General features: G+C 47.4%; 5 protein-coding genes across 5 annotated transcripts; 3 read left to right on the top strand and 2 right to left on the bottom strand.

The window, feature by feature from the left end:
* Positions 1 to 1341: 1341 nt before the first annotated feature.
* F4822DRAFT_408408 (uncharacterized protein) lies at positions 1342 to 2364 on the top strand. The gene has a single exon (XM_051458565.1). It carries the CDS (start codon positions 1395 to 1397, stop codon positions 1671 to 1673), a length of 279 nt encoding a protein of 92 aa, XP_051313799.1. The 5' UTR covers positions 1342 to 1394; the 3' UTR covers positions 1674 to 2364.
* Positions 2365 to 3819: 1455 nt separating this feature from the next.
* Positions 3820 to 8390, top strand: F4822DRAFT_300536 (putative RNA binding effector protein Scp160). The gene is made up of 5 exons (XM_051455163.1): positions 3820 to 3885; positions 3988 to 4725; positions 4788 to 6085; positions 6150 to 7117; positions 7169 to 8390. The coding sequence occupies exons 2-5, from the start codon at positions 4081 to 4083 to the stop codon at positions 8131 to 8133; spliced, it is 3876 nt and encodes a 1291-aa protein (XP_051313800.1). The 5' UTR covers positions 3820 to 3885; positions 3988 to 4080; the 3' UTR covers positions 8134 to 8390.
* Positions 8391 to 8642: 252 nt separating this feature from the next.
* Positions 8643 to 11589, bottom strand: F4822DRAFT_437783 (uncharacterized protein; the record flags this gene model as incomplete). The annotated part of the gene is made up of 2 exons (XM_051462443.1): positions 8643 to 8687; positions 8782 to 11589. 2 exons carry the CDS (start codon positions 11587 to 11589, stop codon positions 8643 to 8645), a joined length of 2853 nt encoding a protein of 950 aa, XP_051313801.1.
* Positions 11590 to 12297: 708 nt separating this feature from the next.
* F4822DRAFT_300560 (uncharacterized protein) lies at positions 12298 to 14199 on the top strand. The gene has a single exon (XM_051455164.1). It carries the CDS (start codon positions 12479 to 12481, stop codon positions 13967 to 13969), a length of 1491 nt encoding a protein of 496 aa, XP_051313802.1. The 5' UTR covers positions 12298 to 12478; the 3' UTR covers positions 13970 to 14199.
* F4822DRAFT_444498 (uncharacterized protein) lies at positions 13977 to 17398 on the bottom strand (the record flags this gene model as incomplete). Its single annotated transcript, XM_051463249.1, has 3 exons — positions 13977 to 16645; positions 16703 to 17106; positions 17181 to 17398. The coding sequence occupies 3 exons, from the start codon at positions 17396 to 17398 to the stop codon at positions 14430 to 14432; spliced, it is 2838 nt and encodes a 945-aa protein (XP_051313803.1). The 3' UTR covers positions 13977 to 14429.
* Positions 17399 to 17709: the final 311 nt, after the last annotated feature.

The following is a 17709-nucleotide window of genomic DNA, read 5'->3' on the forward strand; positions in this document are numbered from 1 at the left end:
GCAGCCCCCCCCCCCCCCCCCCCCCCCCCCCCCGCCCCCCCCCCCCCCCCCCCCCCCCCCCCCCCCCGCAAAAAGCTTGCATGTACCTAGGCGCTTTCCCTTTTTTTTCCTAATTATTTTATTTTATTTTATTTTTTCTTCTCTTCCCCTTCTCGTCTTCCCTTTTTAACGCCTAGCTATTCAGTGTACTTGATATTTCAGTCCCCAAATGTACGTATGTTATTATTATCTTTTAGGTCCCCTACCTACCTGTTTTTATTATGTATGCATGTACCTAGGTATGTAACCTATCTCTCCTTCTTTTACTACTTCGGGTTTGTGATAACACGTTTATTATTCCACTAACGGATAAGGTCGGCGGCTAAGGGGTGCGTGCGTATTGATTGTTGTATGTATGTGTTTAAAGAAGCAATCGAAATGAATTTTGAGGCTAGAGCGAGGGAAGAAAAGAGAAAAAAGGGAAAGGTTTTCTCCACTACAGAATAAGTGAGTCGAATGAGTTGATTGTATGTAATTGAGGACGTGCCTTCTCCCCCTCCTACATCATTGGTCATTGGTCATTGGTCATTCGCTCTTCCACATTCAATCGGGGTGAGGTGTCTCTTCTTCAAACCCGGTGGAAGGTGCCGTCAAGTAAAGTTAGTGGCAGATATGTAGGATGTACCTACCTACGTGTAGGTATATATATGTACTTACATACAAAGACTACATCATGTAATGGAAGGAGAGGAGGGGTCGTTTGGCTTATGTACCTAAGTACATACTCGACAAGCACCTTGTCAGTGTAGAAATACATACTGTGTGAAGTACAAATTGGCAGAGAAGTGAATACTAAAAATACAAATTATACCATCAATGAAATTACTGTATTATTTGCGTTACAACATCATTCCCGAATATGTACATATGTATCTTTGAGCTGCACGCTTCGCACTGCCCTCTACCCAAGCCACATACCCATATATTCACCTAAGAATACAGTAGGAGTGTGTCGCAAATAAGACCGTTCGCAGCTTGATTTGCGATTTGCGGCTATTTGGTTAGTTTACACATTTAGAATAACTCGGTTGGTTGATCAATACTAATAATCGCCTAGTCTTTTGTATATCATGCTTCATGCCGCATGCTTGAATAGAAGCTACCAGGCTGCCAGGTTACCTAAAGTCTAACCTGTCGTATGCGGGTTTATCATGCGGGCCTCCTCTGCAGCTAAAGAGCAGCTAAAAGGCAGCTAAAAGGCCGGCCCGTTGAAGAAAGCAACCAGCAGCCAGCAACTGGGTTAGGCTTGGCATAATACATATGTAGTACCTTCCTAAAGTTACCCCGTCCGCATAGAACTATATCTTGACGGGTAACCATTTTAAGTTGGCGGCTGGTTCGAATATCGTGGTATCATGTTAGTCTCCTTTTTTCTATCTTTGTTCTTGTTTGTTTTATCCCAGTTCTCCGACCTTGTGAGGATAAGGCTTGTCCTTCATTGTTATATTGTTACTCTCGTGGCATTACGTATGCACTTTCCTAAGGGAAGATCCGAGGCGTGTCACTGGACATACACACACTCACCCACCCATACACATCACGTAAGGTTAGACGGCCGTTGTATTACGACCATCTTTCAAATGTTACTATTGAACTCTTCAAGACCCGCCGTGGTGATGTTCCGATCAGGGTAGAAAGTCCGGACTGCCGAACCTGGTATCGTTATTGAGGTTAATGGGCTAGCACCGTTTCTCTAAGAGGGGAAAAAACAGAGAAAGAAAAGAAAGAAAAACGAAAAAAAAAGAAAAGAAAAAAGTGAGTGGATATTTGGTGTCGAAGAGTTTCAGTAGCGTTAGCGAGTCTCAAATATTCCTTTGGAGGCATTAATCACGTATATGTTTCTCGTCACCCCTCATCTACCAGATCCGCTGCAGTATCACGGTCTACTAGGTGACCAGTAGTTGTTCGTTTCCGTGGAAGTCTCGAGGCCCTCAGCGCATAACCTATACCTAGGTAGGTATCTTTCCCCCCCCTTCTTCCAGTTAAGATAATACTTTGGTAGTTGTGTTTCTGCGAAACCATAGAATCCGAAAAACATAGCTGGGGACGTCCCGGGAAATCTTCAAAGAAGCACATTCCGGGTAGAATGTCGGAAGAGCACCTGGATGCTTATTGGACATACCCTACGCCGGAGGTCACATTTTAACGCTTAGATTGTATCCCCCCCTTCAATCCAGAGCCTCTTACCCAGTACTTGATGAATGAGCCATCTTGAATCAGACTTGATTGGCTGCATATGTACCTGGGTATATACCAATCTAATAATGTAATTCGATTCAAGACTTCGTTTTCAGGTTGATGCATTCATATAAGTACTTGCTAGCCAACGCATTTTACTACTCATTATAAACGCGATTGTTATAAGGACTGCGCCTCCCGTTCCAAATATTGAAGCACCAATATAAGGACACGCGTAGCCGGTAGGCTACATACTTGGGTTATTCGTCAGAGTTTTTCATTGGCCTAGAAACACATACGCACACATAGATCACATGCATGACAGCTCAGTGTTTCCAGTGCCTTACCAATAACCTAGAAGTGAGTTGATGTGAGAGTACACAGCCTTGTTGGAATTGAAACCGATTGCCCATCGGCTAGCCTTTAATATCGAACGAGTCGAACGACATTATACAGCTCATCTTCGTATACTATAACTAAGTATATGTTCTGTCGACGGTCATGTCATGATGGTGCCACTGGCGGGTAAATCTACTTGTATAAAAGATAGAGCGTACAGATGTATGCACGTATCATTTACTCGTATCGTGGCATCAGGTGCCGATTGGGTACGTAGCCGATTATACTGTAGCGTTATCAGTTGGTGATACGCATTCGTATGAATACCTATTTGCCTTGGGAACGTTGAATATTAATTATGTCTGGAAGCAGTTACACTTGAGTATCTAGGCATTGTACATAGGCACATGTGCATATATGATGTAAGGGAACGAACGTTATCAGCGCAATTGGGAATTTATAGCGCTGAGGTCAGGTGCTATGACCTAGGTAGGTAGGTGGCGTTTCTACTTATGTATGTAGGTAAATTACATAATACGGATCTCCTGCCAATAAGCCTGGAGCTTTAAAAATCCGAATAACCCCATCCCGCATAGAAATGATCTATTGGGGACGCCACGATTGGGTTCAAGGCTGAAATTATCCATGGATTGGGGGAACAGTAGTATGGGAAAGTGGGGCGTATTAGCGGGGATTAGCATTTAGCTTAGCTTGGTGACCCTTCTTTTTTTTTTTTTTCTGTCTTTTTCTTCAATCCCTACAGATGTACTTTGCAGTACAAAGTTAAGCGTGACAGTACCTACATGCAGGCGTACATGCAGTCAAGAAAGGTTCGGAGGTTTGAGCCTTCCACCTGGCATCGCTTCGCTTCGGATCAATAAAAATGGAAAAGTCGAATTGTTGGCTAAGCACTTTCGTCCAGTAAACTTCCACCTCACCCTTTTTTACGTCTTGTGCATAGCATCATCACCTACATACACCCCAAACTACTTCACCATTTCCATTCCCATTCCGCGTCTTGACGAATCTTTCGTGATTCAGGTCATTCGGTGGATTCCTCGCAACAAGCCTACAGCAAACTACTCTTCTTTTCGTCCCTATTAGATATATACACCGTCAACATATAAAATATTAATATTTCCCATCTTTCCTTGCCTGCATCATGTTCTAGTTTTCTCTGGCCCATCCAACTCTCCATCTCCTCGTCGTCTACTGTCTCGGTACTACTATCTACGTGTGATTCTACCCCCAATTGGCCTTGCCGCTACTTGTTTCTAGACAACATTCCTCTTGTTATTGCCATTGAGCTTCATAGACTTTGCCTAGGTAGTAAGTGTCCGTCTCTTCTTACTTTCCCGGTATATCTTGCTCTTCATAATTCCTCTGCATAGCCTATTTATTTGTCTTCTATAACTTACATGCCATAATCAGCTCTTCAATATCTGTGTATTCGGTAACGAGTATCCTTCTTCACGTGCCTCCTCGCCTCCGTCGAATTCGTTCACCATCTATCAGCGATCGAAAATGGCTTCCGAGATCAACAATGTGGAAAATTCCGCAGCGGCAAGACTCCTCCAAAAGCATGCTGAGAATCCTCTCCATGTCACCGTCGAGGATGTGCCTGACGAAGAGTTGAAATCGTCTCCCACCGCCGATACCCCCGAGAAGTCTTCGTGGGCGCAGACCCCTTCCGCTAAAGCTGCTGGAAAGCAGCCCGCCCAAGACTCGGGTCGCCTCGATACCCAATCGCATGAAGCCTTCCCAGAGCTTGGTGTCCCCAAAACAACAGCTGCTTCTAAGTCTAATATATCTCCCATCTGGGGTGGCGCGAGGGCGAATGGCAAGGCTAATGGATCCTCATGGTCAGCTAATGGTACTCCTCGCACCTCTACCCCGGCTTCAGGGGTCTCTACTCCCACTGGAGTACCACCACCTGTATCGATACCTGGTCGTAATGTCGAGACACTCCTTTTGGAGTCTCGGTATGTTTTGCCTCGCAATCAGCTCAAGCGCCCAATTCAGGATATCGTGAAGGATATTAATCGCAAGTCTCGTGCTGTTATCAGCCTGGCTCCAGCGCCCAGCGGTCATCTCAAGTTTGAAGCCACTGGGCCTCAGGACAAGGCCCAGCAGGCTCTTCGAGAGTTGGTCCAACAGATCGGGATTAAGGTACGCATTTGCCATTTCTTCCTTTTTTGGTGGGATATTAGCTGACTTTATTTTCCTTCAAGACCTCTGTAACAGTCCCGATCCCATTATCCGCCAGGGCACATATCATTGGCAAGCAGGGATCTACGATTAAGTCTATCCAGGAGAAGTCTGGCGCCAAAATTCAGTTGCCAAAGCCCGACGAAAGCGCAGCTAACTTGGAAGACGACGAGGATGCCACGATTGATGTCTTTGTCGAGGGTAATGCCCTCTCGGCAGCCCTAGCTCGCGACGCTATCAACAAGATAGTTGGGGAACGATCTGCGAATGTTAGTACGAAACTGAAATCTATCCCGGCCGAGTTCTATCCGTTCATTGCTGGTCCGAATAATAAGCTCACCTCGGCACTGGAATCCGAGCACGGAATCCAAATCCGGGTGCCACCTCATCAGCCATGGTCCTCCTCGGTTCCACAAGTACCAGTGGCAGGACAGAGACCGACATTCGCGGCACCTACTAATGACAACTATATTCAACTTGCTGGTGACCGTGCTGCGGTTCAGGCCGCGCGAGCTGCGATCGAACGCCAGGTCCAGGAGCTTCAAAACCAATTACTGCTCGATCAGGTTGAGATCCGCCAAGGCACTCATCAGTTTATTATTGGCGATCGGGGCATTCCTACCGAGGACTTCTTTGCCGACACCAATTGCGTTGTTGTTTTGCCCAACACGCCCGGCATTGATACCGTTACAGTTATCGGCCGAGCTGATGATGTGAACGTTGGACTCGAAAAGGCTATGGATCTCGCAACACAAGTGCACACCTCCGTTTTTGACGTTGCGAAACACCACAGCCATGCTGTGGGAGGTGCTCCGATCTATTCGCGGGATATCTCACGTTACCTCCGCCAGAGGAAGGAGATCGAACGCTTGGAGAAGCTCTACCAAATCCACATCAACACCCCTTATTCAGAGGGTATAGTCAGTCCGTGGGAGTTGTACGCCAGAGAGGGCAAAAATGCTCTTAAGGCCCAAAAAGAAATGAGCTCCATCATAAACAGCCACCCTCCCTCTCGATTGGCAACGGTTCCGGTCGATTCCTTCTTTCACTCGTTCCTCAGGAGTGATATTGGGCCTAGGGTTCAGAATGACTTTGGTGTCAATTTGATCGTGCCGGACGGATCGGAAGGTGACCTCCCGGTGCTTCTAGTCTATGAGGGTGAAGCCGCTCCCGAAGAGACGTATCAAGTTCCCCAGAAGGTTCCGACTGGTTCAGATCTAGAACAATTCCGGCGAAGATTATCCGAGGCTCGAAAACACATCCTAGAACTCATTAACAAACAGGAACAGATCATCACGGAGACTCTTGAAGTACCACTCAAGTACGTTTTTCAGTACGGTTATCCAATATTTACGTATGATACTAATCTGTATTTTTTATCCTAGATTCCAGGATAAGCTCCGAAGGTTCATTAAGAAGGAGCAGGATGTGACGACTCGCGCAGCCGGTGATATCCCTGTTAGAGTCAGCGTGAAAGGCACTACGGTCACAATGCGAGGCCCCTCTTCCAACGTCGAGTCCCTCTCGAAAAAAGCGGCAGACTTTGTCGAGCAGGAGAAGAAAGACGAAAAGGAGCGCGATAATTCACTTAAATTCGACTTCCCACAGAAGTTTGCCAACCATCTTATTGGGAAGGGTGGCAGCCATATCAACGAACTACGTGAGAAGTTTGACGTGGATATTCAGGTCCAGAATGGAGAGGTCGAGCTGAAAGGTCCAAAAGCCAAGGCTGAGCGAGCAAGGTCCCATATCCAATCCCTTGCTCGACAGTGGGCGGACGAAACAACTCACACCCTGAAGATCGAACCTAAGTACCACCGAGAATTGATTGGAGCACAGGGTAGTCAGATTCTTCGCCTACAAAATCGCTACGCTGTCCATATCAACTTTCCGAAATCCGCAAAGCCTGGAAAGGATGATGATTCCGTTGCGGATGCAGCCAGCGAAGCTGGAAAGCCTCGGCGACAGCAAGCCCCTGATGAGGTCACGATCAGAGGTCCGAAGAAAGGTGCAGACGAAGCCCGTGACGAGATCTTCTCTCTCTACCAATACCTGAAAGAAAATTCATTTATTACCACCGTAACTGTGCAACAAAAACAACTTCCATCGCTAATTGGTTCTGGCGGTGCCGGTATGGATGAGCTTCGCCAGACTACAGGTGCTAAGATTGATATCCCCAACGACCGCAACGAAGCTGAAGACGCGTTGGTGGAGATTCAAATCAAAGGTACTAAAGCGCAGGTTGCGGCCGCCAAGAAGATTATCGAAGAGAAGAAAGCAGTTTTCGATGAGACCGTCACGAAGACACTAGAAATTGATAGGAAGTGGCATAAGAATTTGATTGGTCCTGGTGGTACGTATGCCCCTTTGAGAATTTTATGGTTGATGAACTAATTTTTAAAAGGCTCTACACTTCGCGATATCGTCATTAAAGCCGGAGGGCCAGAAGACAGGCGCCTCCAGGCTCGAACCATTCAGTTCCCCAAGCAAGATGCAGATGGAAATTCAATCAGAATCGAAGGGCGGCAGGACGTTGTCGACAAGATCATTGCTAGCATTCAGAGCCTTGTATCGGACCGCGAGAGCCAGGTCGCGGAGACTGTTGAGGTGCCCGTCGAGAAACATCGGTCGCTTATTGGGCGAGGTGGCGAGGCAAAACGCCAGCTCGAATCTCAATTCAATGTCTCTATCGACATTCCGCGGCAAGGGAGCGGGTTAACTGGTGTGAAAGTAGTCGGCCAGCCTGCTGCTGTTGAAAAAGCGAAGGAACATTTGTTATCGACAATTAAAGAGCAACAAGGCGAGACAATCCAGGTCCCGCGGAAGTATCACCACGCTATCTCGGAGAATGGTCAATTCTTCAGAAGGCTTAGAAGCGAACAAAAGATTACTGTAGATCATGCTGGCCACTCTGTACCACCGAAGCCCAAGCCCTCGTCTACGAGAACTAACACAGGTTCGCTGCCTTTGATAACGGACGACGCTGAGTCCTCCTTAGATGCGCATAGTTGGTCTATTGTTGATAACGCCTCCTCTGAGGACGGTGACATTCCGTGGGTACTAAGAGGCAACCCGGAAAATATCGAAAAGGCAAAGAAGGTTATTACAGCGGCACTAGAGCAAGCCCAGAAAAACAATACTACCGGCTACCTCGTTTTGCCAGACCCGTCAACATATCGACATGTCATTGGGCAGGGCGGCTCTAAGGTCAACTCGATTCGAAAGCAGAGTGGATGTAAAATCAACGTTCCACGTGACCAAGCTAGAGATGAAGCCATTGAGATCCTGGGCTCCAAAGAGGGATGTGAGAAGGCTAAAGAGCTCATCCTCCAGGCCGTACGTGAAGGGCAGGCTGGAAGGCGAGATTAGAGGTCTCGGCAAGCCACCCTAGCGAGTTATTGTGCTGCTGATATGTGGTAGTCCGAATGAGGCTATAAAAGGACCCTGTGGATTTGACTGAATTATCTGTAGAACACTCATAAAATCGGGCAAACAGGCATAAATAAAAATTGATACGATATTTAATTCTACCTATCTTATGAACCTATACGAAATGCCCTAGTTTCTGTAACCATTTAATTTTTATAAAAATGCAGCTTAATGCTCACAATCGCAACAAAATTTAACAGACAAGGGCAATATTGATTATTACCTAAGACATAGATCTGCATCACTGGGTGCTATGTACCAGTTCCCAACCTTGATTTTGCGGTTCTCAAAGCAAGAAATCAGAAACCTGTGCTACCTAGCTACGTAAACCGCCTTTGCTTCTTTCCGACCATCCGAATTCAGAACGCCTGGGTATTATTCCTGCCCGCGAAAAAGATGTCGATTTCCATATCGAACCGATCAATTACCCTAACATCGACTTTATTCTCCTAGTCACCTTGTACCAACTGTAGGAGTGACGTGATGTAGTCGGCCTAGAGATTTGTTAATAAAATAAAAAATAGTATGAGGAAGGGATATAGCAGAGTAATATTTTTTGCTTTTGAGGTGTACAAGAAAATAACCTACCAAAGCCTTATTCTCCGTCATGACCTCGTACAAGCGTGCCATGACAGGGCGGAAAAGCTTCTCGTTCCATCCGCCGCCCTCGCCTCCCATCTCATGTTGCTTAAGTAGTTGCTCCTCTGACTCCGTCTTAACTACGTTGCGTGCAATGTTACGTAAAACCAGCACAGCGCTCAACGGAATCCCAGCCGCCTGCTCAAGCTTGGGGTTCCGCTCATCTCTTGTAGAGATGGTCTGTTCCCAAGCGAGGCTCATAGTCTTCGCTGGAGTGATATAGGCCTTTATTGGTCGTCTGACAGGGAGAAGGTGTGTCTTGAGATGGCTTGCAAATTCTGATAGTTTCGTTTGAGTAGGATTCGGATACTTCGTGCAGTCCTGCCAGTCGCAAGACGCGTTTACATCTTTGTCCTCGAATTTACCATTTTCGCCCAAAGTAACGCCGAGATGAGCCGTTAAGACGTGATGCCACATTTTGTCCCCTCCGAGGAAGAAGCGATTACACTTCTTAAGGTATGGGCCTTTGGTTACCGCCCACTGGCACGCAGAGTATTCCTGCTTCGTGTCAGGCTGTACCGGTACTGGCCTTGCCCGAATGCCTTCTATTATGAAAAGATCTGCCTGATCGAGGTGCTGGCGCCTGATGATTTGAGCTCTTGCGTTAGCAAAGACGGAACTAACATTTCTTATAAAGTCCGCTGCGCTAAGCACGTTCCTCGGGGCGCCGGCCGCACCAGCCAAAGCACCAAACGAGCTTTGATACGCTTGCCAAATAGCAATTTGCGTGATATGAGATTCGGAGTCCTCTTCGAAAAGGCTTTTAAGCCACTGATAGCATCGGTGAGGTTCATCCGTGCCTGTCAGTGTCTCCTGAAGATCAGGCGGCAATGGTGCTACCTCTTCGGAAGCCGGGGCCTTACGTTCGGGTTCCAGGACTCTGTCCTCTCTAACTCGCTTGGCACCGTGGGCCAAGAGTCTCACGAGATGTGGAACTACATGCTCCATGTTAACGGCCTTCAGTAGGGACTCGACGTTGGCTACTACAGCCGTATATTGGTAAAGGAAGTCCAAGCAAGCATCCATGAGTTCCTCGTCGTTGAGTAAAAGCCAATTCATGATGTTCTGAAGGACAACAGTGGGGACGTTCTGCATCTGATTTGTTGCTTCTAAGTTCATGGAGATCCGGCTGATAGCGCGAAGAGATGTTAGAATCGTGCCTCGGTCCGTTGAGTTCAGCTGAGACAATAGTGTTCGATACAGCGGATCGTTGGAGTCTAAGACGAGCCATGGGGTAAGCTGCTCGGCAGTGTCCAGAGCAAAGTGCTTGATCTCAACGAGCATCTCGAGATTCGGGAGGTGAAGGATGATGCACAACAGATCTTTCAGGGAATTCATGTCTGCCATGAAGATGGCGTTCTCCACCAACATGACCATATTACGGATGGTTAGAACAGCCTCAGTAATTCGTAATAGACGATCGCTAAACTCTGCCGATTGCATATAGTCAAGAACTGACTTCGGCTTGAGTTTCGCGATTCGTTCCAGGATATCACTCGTTCCATTGAACCCATCGAGAACGGCAATATCAGAGTTGTCTGGATCAACGAAATAAGCAACCTCCCATCTAATGTGGTAGAAGAGACTACTAATCTCAAGGGCCTTCTCGATTAGGCCTTCAGCCAATCCTAGGAAGGATTCAAACTTGTACTTATCGCCTCGTTCAAATGATATCTTAACGAGATGGTTAAGCGCAAATGACTGTTCCGCGGGGATCCCCGAGCGGAGGGCTTGAAGGCAACGCATATAAATATTGGGTCCTTCGAAACTCACGCCCGGGATAAATTGACGAACAGGCTGCTCGGCATCCGGCAAGCCCGCAGCCAAACGTGCCTGACGTTGTCGCTTGGCGAATTCGGGGTTGCTTCCCGGGGTGCTTACGGGACGAAGAGGGACGGTTATAGGAGCACGGGGCTCAAACACCTCGGCTAGACGTGACGAGGTTTCTGGGTTCGTAGGAGTAAAGGCGCTCGAGGCGCCGCGGACGACAGCTGCTTGATGAGCCTGGATTAGGTGTAGAGGGTTATTAGAACTATGGTGTTGAGGAAGGTGATGATTGGGACGCTGGGTATGCGGGGTGTTGGGATTATGAGATGTATTGGTGTTAGCCGTAGGGGTCGCATGTTGAGAAGAAGCTTGTCGAGGCTGGCGACTCGGGCCGGTCTCAGGCTGAAAAGGAACTCTTTGGGCAGGAGCTTCACGAAGACGACCGGAAGCTCTGTTTCCCGAGACTGGAGTGCCTTCTCCCTGACGCTCATCTCGAGTAGGTGTCTCTACTCCAGAGCGACCGGCAGAAGCCTTGAAGTTCTCGACAGTGCGGGTCAATACGGGTCCAAACTTGCTGGCACAGGATTGGTGCTCTAGGATCTCTTTGGGCGGAGGGTCCCTGCCGTAATGGTCTTGTACCCAGTAGGCAGCCAGGTATCGGTAGAAGTCCTGCTTCAGCTGGAATGAAAGCTGCCCTATTCCCTTGCTATCGTTCTGATGCATGCCTAAGTCCGCCGCTAGAGCGCCCCAAGCCTTCTGAACTTTATTCAGCTCATCATAGCCTCCTCTTGCGATGACCTCTTTATAGAGCTTGAAAAGGTCAACGTTCACATGGCCGTACATAGTGGGGAGTCTTGGTTCGGGCTCGAGCGATGTGCCGCGTTTCTCATGAAAAGCGGTAAGCTTTCGGATAAATTCTTCATACTCGGGGGTTCGGTCGATCCCGTGGACATAAACCTCCTCCTTGCCGGCGCCACGATTCGGGGCCATCTTGATTCGATAGGGCGGTTAGCCCAATGGGTTTATCAGAGTGTTTCGCGGTACCTAGATTCGTAGGAGGAATGGTAGGCAAATCGGCGATTTAACGAGTGAGTGAAATCATCGGTCACAAGCTTCGTTTACTTATTCCGTTGCTTGCTCACTTGGTCGTTCAATGGCAGGTGGATTAACTGGTTAATTATGGTGTTGCGTGGCCTTGGCGAGGCAAACGGCGAGAGGGAAATTGGGAAGGGTTTACCTAGGTAAGGACCATTCAGTGGCACATTCGCCGGGTTTAGGTATATGATTAATTTTGTGATTGAGGTGAATGCGACAAAAATGCGCGGCTGGGATTCGGCGATGCGCAGGTTGACGCGCGACAGAATTGGTCGCAAGCTTAGTAAATTATTTTAGTAGGTAGGCGGGTAGCGGTAGGGGTAGGATCGCGAAAATGAAATGGATGGAGTTCCGAGTCGTGTCGAACCAGAAAAGATGTGAAAAATGGTCTGTGCTCATTAACGCTAATCCTATTTTGATCTTAGTACAACTTAGCAGCTCCAGCTCCGACCTATTAAGCATTATCTGAATAAGCTTTGTGCAACACAAGAAGGTACCTACTTCCCTCACGCATGTGGAGAAGTAACATCTTGTAGGCTGTGTAACATTGTTACTTGTAAGTAACAGCCAACGTTAACACACTACCTTCCCTTCTCTTCACACAATTTTCTTCCCTTCTTTTTTACATCTTCATCAACGAATAGATACACACACACAAAACACCTTAATAGATATATCAAATATATATCTTTTATCAAATCCTTTTCTATATGTTCCCTCCACTCCGTCATCTTCCTTAAGCCAATGAATAACTATATAGCGCTAGATATGAAAGCCTCACATAATGCAGCCAACAACTTATCGCAGACTTATAACGCCAACTCAAGCACCACCGTCATCATCATCTCCACCCCCTAGTCTATATGGACCACGGTTCGGATATTCGCAGCCCTTAGTAGCACTTCCAGCTGCTTACGGCTATCTTCCACGCCAAAGATGGCCCCAAGAGCATGCTTCATTGTCGGGCGGCCCTCGTGCTGTTCCCCTACGAATGCAACGTGCTGCTATGAACAGTACCGACCAACATCCCATGCCCATTCCTTCACTACAACTATCATCAGATAGACCCTATTCAGTTCCTAATCGCCCCAACCAACTTGTCAATCGTGAAAATAGTAGCAATTATACTCATCCTCCAAGACCAGCCTCTTCGTCAATGTTAGATGACTTTCACTATTCAGTTTCAACTCGTTCAAGCACACTCTCACAATACAGAGAAGCTCAAGAGACCGAAACCGATCTCCCAACAACAGATAGTGTTGTGCTTGACAATTCGGCACTACCAGTGAAATCGTCAAATTCTACACGCCGAGTTGCCAAACGCGGTTCCAGAACGAAGCTGCCTAACAAGAATAATCTAGAAGAATTAAGTTCAACCATATCCCCCTTCGATCACGGTGTAGATATACCAATAGGGGGTCAAAAGCGAGTGAATGAGAATACTACTTTAGGACCTAATTCCTCTAAGAGGATCAAAATCAACGTGTTTCGGGGCCAATCTCAGGCTGTTACTTCCGAGACTTCTAAATCATCATTATTAGCCAATCCCAAAGTTCAAGAGCCACAGTCAAACAAAACTAATCACATGAAAACGCCCACTACAGAAGACCGACCCACCACATTTCTCGGAGAATTCGACGATAATACAACACAGAGTTCAGACAGTGAAGATGGACTCAACGAGGATCTACTAACATCAAAGAAGCGCGAGCAAGCGGATAGTACCAGGAAATTAGACCCATATGATAACACAGCGACGGTCAGTCTGAACCATGGTGCGCCAAATGCTAAGAGCCAGGCCAACACAGGAGACATAGACCATAGTCAAGGGACTGAAGTCAGCGACATCTCGAGAGGTTCTGGTAGAACACTTGATAAGTTAAACATCGATAATAGGAATGCTACGAGTAGGTACTATCGATATGCCGACGCTTCTTCCCAATGCAATACACCGTCGGAGGACGTATCAGGAGTCGCGCAAACCAAATTCGAAGAGAAGCTCAAATGCTATAGTCAATTGAAAACCAATTCCAAAGGCGCTTCTAATGCTCAAGATATGGCGCAAGGCAATCCCAACAATGAGGATCTTCACTCTCGATTTTCAAGAATAGATAAAATGATCAATGTCCAAAAAGAAAACGGGATGGATGAATTCATAAAGAGGAGGCTGAATACTGGGGATCCTGACGTGTTAGAGACCCTCACAAGCGAGATACTCATAGGTTTGGTTGCTCGCGATGGCGAATTATTTGAACATTTGTTCAAGATCGTGTAAGTTGCCCTCGGGGATTTAGGGATTGGAATATCCGTACAGTGCTATACTGGCTTTCAATTTACCGCTAGATAGATACCGGGGTATAGAGATAAAAGATAACGGGATCGAAGAAATAGAGGTATTTTCCACCTTCAAATGATTATCCAAGTTATCACCTATTAGGTGAGGTGTCATTCATGATAGCTTACTCGCCGGGATTCAAGACAATATCCTTCCTATCAATCTCCACCGCAAATGCAGACATCGAGGTAATAATATTCAGTAACAAAAGTAACAAAAGTAACAAATAACGCCTCTTAATACCTGTTACCTATATCTACCTAATGCACACCGTTTTTTACGCCTATCCGATGCAACCCGTAGGACATGAAATGCATATTCACGAACTTCGTACCGCCACAAACCACCGTCGTACATACCTAGTCATCTAGTGTAGACCCTCTTCAAACCCTCCGGGCCACTACATGAAATCGTCATCCTCTGTTTCGTTTCCATCGGGCGCGATAGTCATCTTACCCGACTCGTCCACTACCGTCAGTGCGAGGAGGTCGTTGACGAGCTCATCGCGCTGACTTTGGTTCTGTTCTAATCTGCTCCTCAGGTTCGCACCCACAGCGGTCGTGTCCCCCACTACCTCACCGACCTCTCCAACGGGCGCGCTTGAGCTGCGCACTTGAACTCGAACCTCACCAGGTACACCGTCGATTCGGACGCTTTGCGTTACACTGGCACTGCCCGCCGGTGGACGCGTCGCCGGTTGCCCCTGGTTGGCGCTCACTAAGTTCTGCAAAAACGCTGAGGCGTCCGGGCAACCGTCCATTAACCATTTCAGACAGAGTTGTGTGCGCTCGCGACAGAAGCGATTGTTGTCGTCATATAAACAACAATTAAGCAGTGCAACGATTCCGTTGTGCTGTAAGATTTGAAGCTGCACCGTTGGGTTGCCAGGCGAGGATTGACCAGGTGGTGGCTGCAGTAGAGCAGCAAGGATAGATAGGACCTGGCCTTTGATACCGGACCAGGGGAACTCGTGTGGCGGGTCGGAAATGGGAGGTGGGGGAGGCGGTGGCGGGGGCGCATTATTAGATGATGAGGCTTGGGGGATTGAGGTTGTGGTGGAAGTAGTTGTAGAAGGTTCGTTTCGTCGTGTGCCTGGAAAAGGTGCCTTTTCTACGCCGATATCCAGGCCCTCGAGCAGCTTAAGAAGTTCATATACGGCTTCGTAGTCAATAAGATGCTGACGGAGAGTGTAAATGTCAGCAACGGTATAAAGGAAATCAAGGTATTGTACTAAGCCATCCTTTGCCCGCTCCAGATCCCAGTTATCGACGGGAAACTCCGAGGGGTCTAACCGGCCCTTGCGGACTTCGCCTTGTATCTGCATCAATGCCACGCACTCCGGAACAATACGGCTCCGGAATAAACCATATAAGTAGTTGAGCATCTTGCCGAGGCGGACATCTTCGTTCGAGAGTATTTTTTCTACATCCTGTGTTTTAGGATCTGGGAAGGGGTTGTAGTCTTTCGGCGGGAAGAGAGCCGTGCGAAACAGGTAGGTAATAAGGCGCAGTAAAACTGTTTGCGCCGGAGATATTATATCTTTTGGACTCCGGAGGGCCATCCATGCATACGGGATAAGCGAATTCTCGTGGATTGCCTGCACAATCTGGCTGCTGATTTGAAATATGAGAGATTGTTCGTCTTTTTCCCACACGGCGATGAAAACAAGCATTTCACGCAAAAGGTTCCTCCCACAATCTGTAGCGAGGAAGATGCGACACCGGGTTTGTTGCAGGTTCTCGCCAAATCTAGTCGAGCCAGACCCAGCCGAATCCAATATACATGACTTAACTATCATATGAAGAGCTTCAATCTGCTTGGGATCTAGGATATTTGGTACCTCAGTAAGAAGTCCAGTCATTGGTCCTTCGCCATATGACTCATCATCATCCGCTTCTTCCTCGTACTCGTCGTACTCAGGAGCGAAATTTTGCGACGCTGATGGCGCTTGGTCTTGCCACTCGTTATTTTGTCCGTCATCTCCTGAGTGCTCAAGTACCTCACTGGGCTCCTCCTGGTGGTCTGCCCCGGCATAGCGTTGCATGAGATTTTCCTCGCATTCCTTAATACGTCGGGGTACGGATTCGACAGTCGAGTACATAGTCAGGCTCCAGTCGTTAGAATTGGGGATACGTGCACCATACCACCACTTGTCGAGCTCATGCGATACGCGACCATATACTTTGTCCTGCTCGAACTTATCATTGGCCTCGGGATTCCACGTTGAGACCACCTCGGCGGCATCGTCGTAAATGTCGGGTTGCCAAGCCCATGTTTCTGGTGGAGTGTAATTCCAGGCGAGAAGGCTCCCATCATAAGGCAACCATTGTTCCTTCTTTTCGGTATTTTGCGCGTCGAGATATTCCTTGCAGATGCTAGCGGCGGCGTCACACATGCGCGATGATCTCTTGAGCCAATTCGATATTTCGTCCCGGAGATGAATACTTCTAGGAGCTGGGTAATCTAGAACTGACTCATGGCGATCTTCCGGGCCCGGGTTGCTATCGGCGTCCGGCGACTCAATTAATACTTTAAACCAAAACAACATCTTGTTTCGATCGTTCTTAGCTATCCAGTTATGGGCCTGTTGTAGAGACGTCACGAGAACCTTCTTACCTAGTTATTTATTATTAGACAAGCTGATGTCGCAGACTAGGAAAATACAAGACTTACAGAGTTCGGTTATCTCATTTAGTTTGGCCCTGGAAGCCTCATCTTCCGGCATCTCGCCGTCGATTCCTTTGCTAGTGACATTAACACAGAGGCATATTGACTCATAAACCTCGTGGTCGAAGTGGATAGCCGCCGATAGATCTTGGGGTACCTCGGGATCGGTTGTGACTAGAAGATTACGAGCAATGTGCATAAGCTTGTTTAACATCTGTAAGGCTTCTTTTAGAGGCGTATAATTCTTAATAATCAAGGCGGTAACCTCTGGGGTAGTGATATCAAGGAATTTAGTTTGCACGAAAGGCTTGGATCGTACGCCGAGGGATTTCTCGTTCAGGTCGCATATGGCTGCACACACAGCTCGACGTAACCATATCCAAACGCGCACGTTCCTCGATAATATCTCCCTGATAGCAGCGTGTTAGTAAGGCCTTGGCAAGATGAGGGTGTCTAGGTAGTCTTCGTTATTAGTAATACCTACCTAACGTCTTTGAAGGTATGTGTCTTCTCTAGCGTTTTCGAAATAATACTGGTGATTTTGGAGATAGATTGAGACCCCATAACAGGAGACTGGTTGTAGTGACCCTCGAGGCATATGAGAGCTGCCGAGAAGATACGCTCCTCGATAGAGTCGTTTTTCCACATCTTATCTGCATCAGGATCTACCTGGTTGGTTGACCTCGAAGGAGACGATGCCATGATAACTAGATTTTATTTTGCTTCGAGGAGGAGCCGAGTACCGAAGCTTTCACAAGCATCAAACAACTCGGACGCATATCAGTTATGCCCCACCAAACGGCAGGCTCTTCGCTCTTCGGTGGGAAATATTTGGGACGGCCTAGGCGGTCGTGAGCGGTTGTAAATGATACCTAGACAAATATTTGTTCCTCAATATGATCCAGGTACGATCAGGGTTTCAGGCCTTATTACGAATATCAGTGTTGTTTATTTGTTAGTTACTAGGAGATGAAGATGTTACGATTAGGCTTCGAAGTGAAATAGAAATAAAT

This window comes from Hypoxylon trugodes, assembly GCF_022578975.1.
Source record: "Hypoxylon trugodes strain CBS 135444 unplaced genomic scaffold F4822scaffold_6, whole genome shotgun sequence".
In the NCBI taxonomy this organism is placed as follows: Eukaryota; Fungi; Ascomycota; class Sordariomycetes; order Xylariales; family Hypoxylaceae; genus Hypoxylon; species Hypoxylon trugodes.

Bases quoted from the DNA above. Each gene is read 5' to 3' on its own strand.
- F4822DRAFT_300536 (XM_051455163.1), top strand. From the start codon at position 4,081: ATGGCTTCCGAGATCAACAATGTGGAAAATTCCGCAGCGGCAAGACTC. The intron at 4,726-4,787 runs GTACGCATTTGC...TTTTCCTTCAAG, and splicing joins TCCAACAGATCGGGATTAAG to ACCTCTGTAACAGTCCCGAT. The intron at 6,086-6,149 runs GTACGTTTTTCA...TTTTTATCCTAG, and splicing joins ACTCTTGAAGTACCACTCAA to ATTCCAGGATAAGCTCCGAA.
- F4822DRAFT_300560 (XM_051455164.1), top strand. From the start codon at position 12,479: ATGCAGCCAACAACTTATCGCAGACTTATAACGCCAACTCAAGCACCA.
- F4822DRAFT_408408 (XM_051458565.1), top strand. From the start codon at position 1,395: ATGTTAGTCTCCTTTTTTCTATCTTTGTTCTTGTTTGTTTTATCCCAG.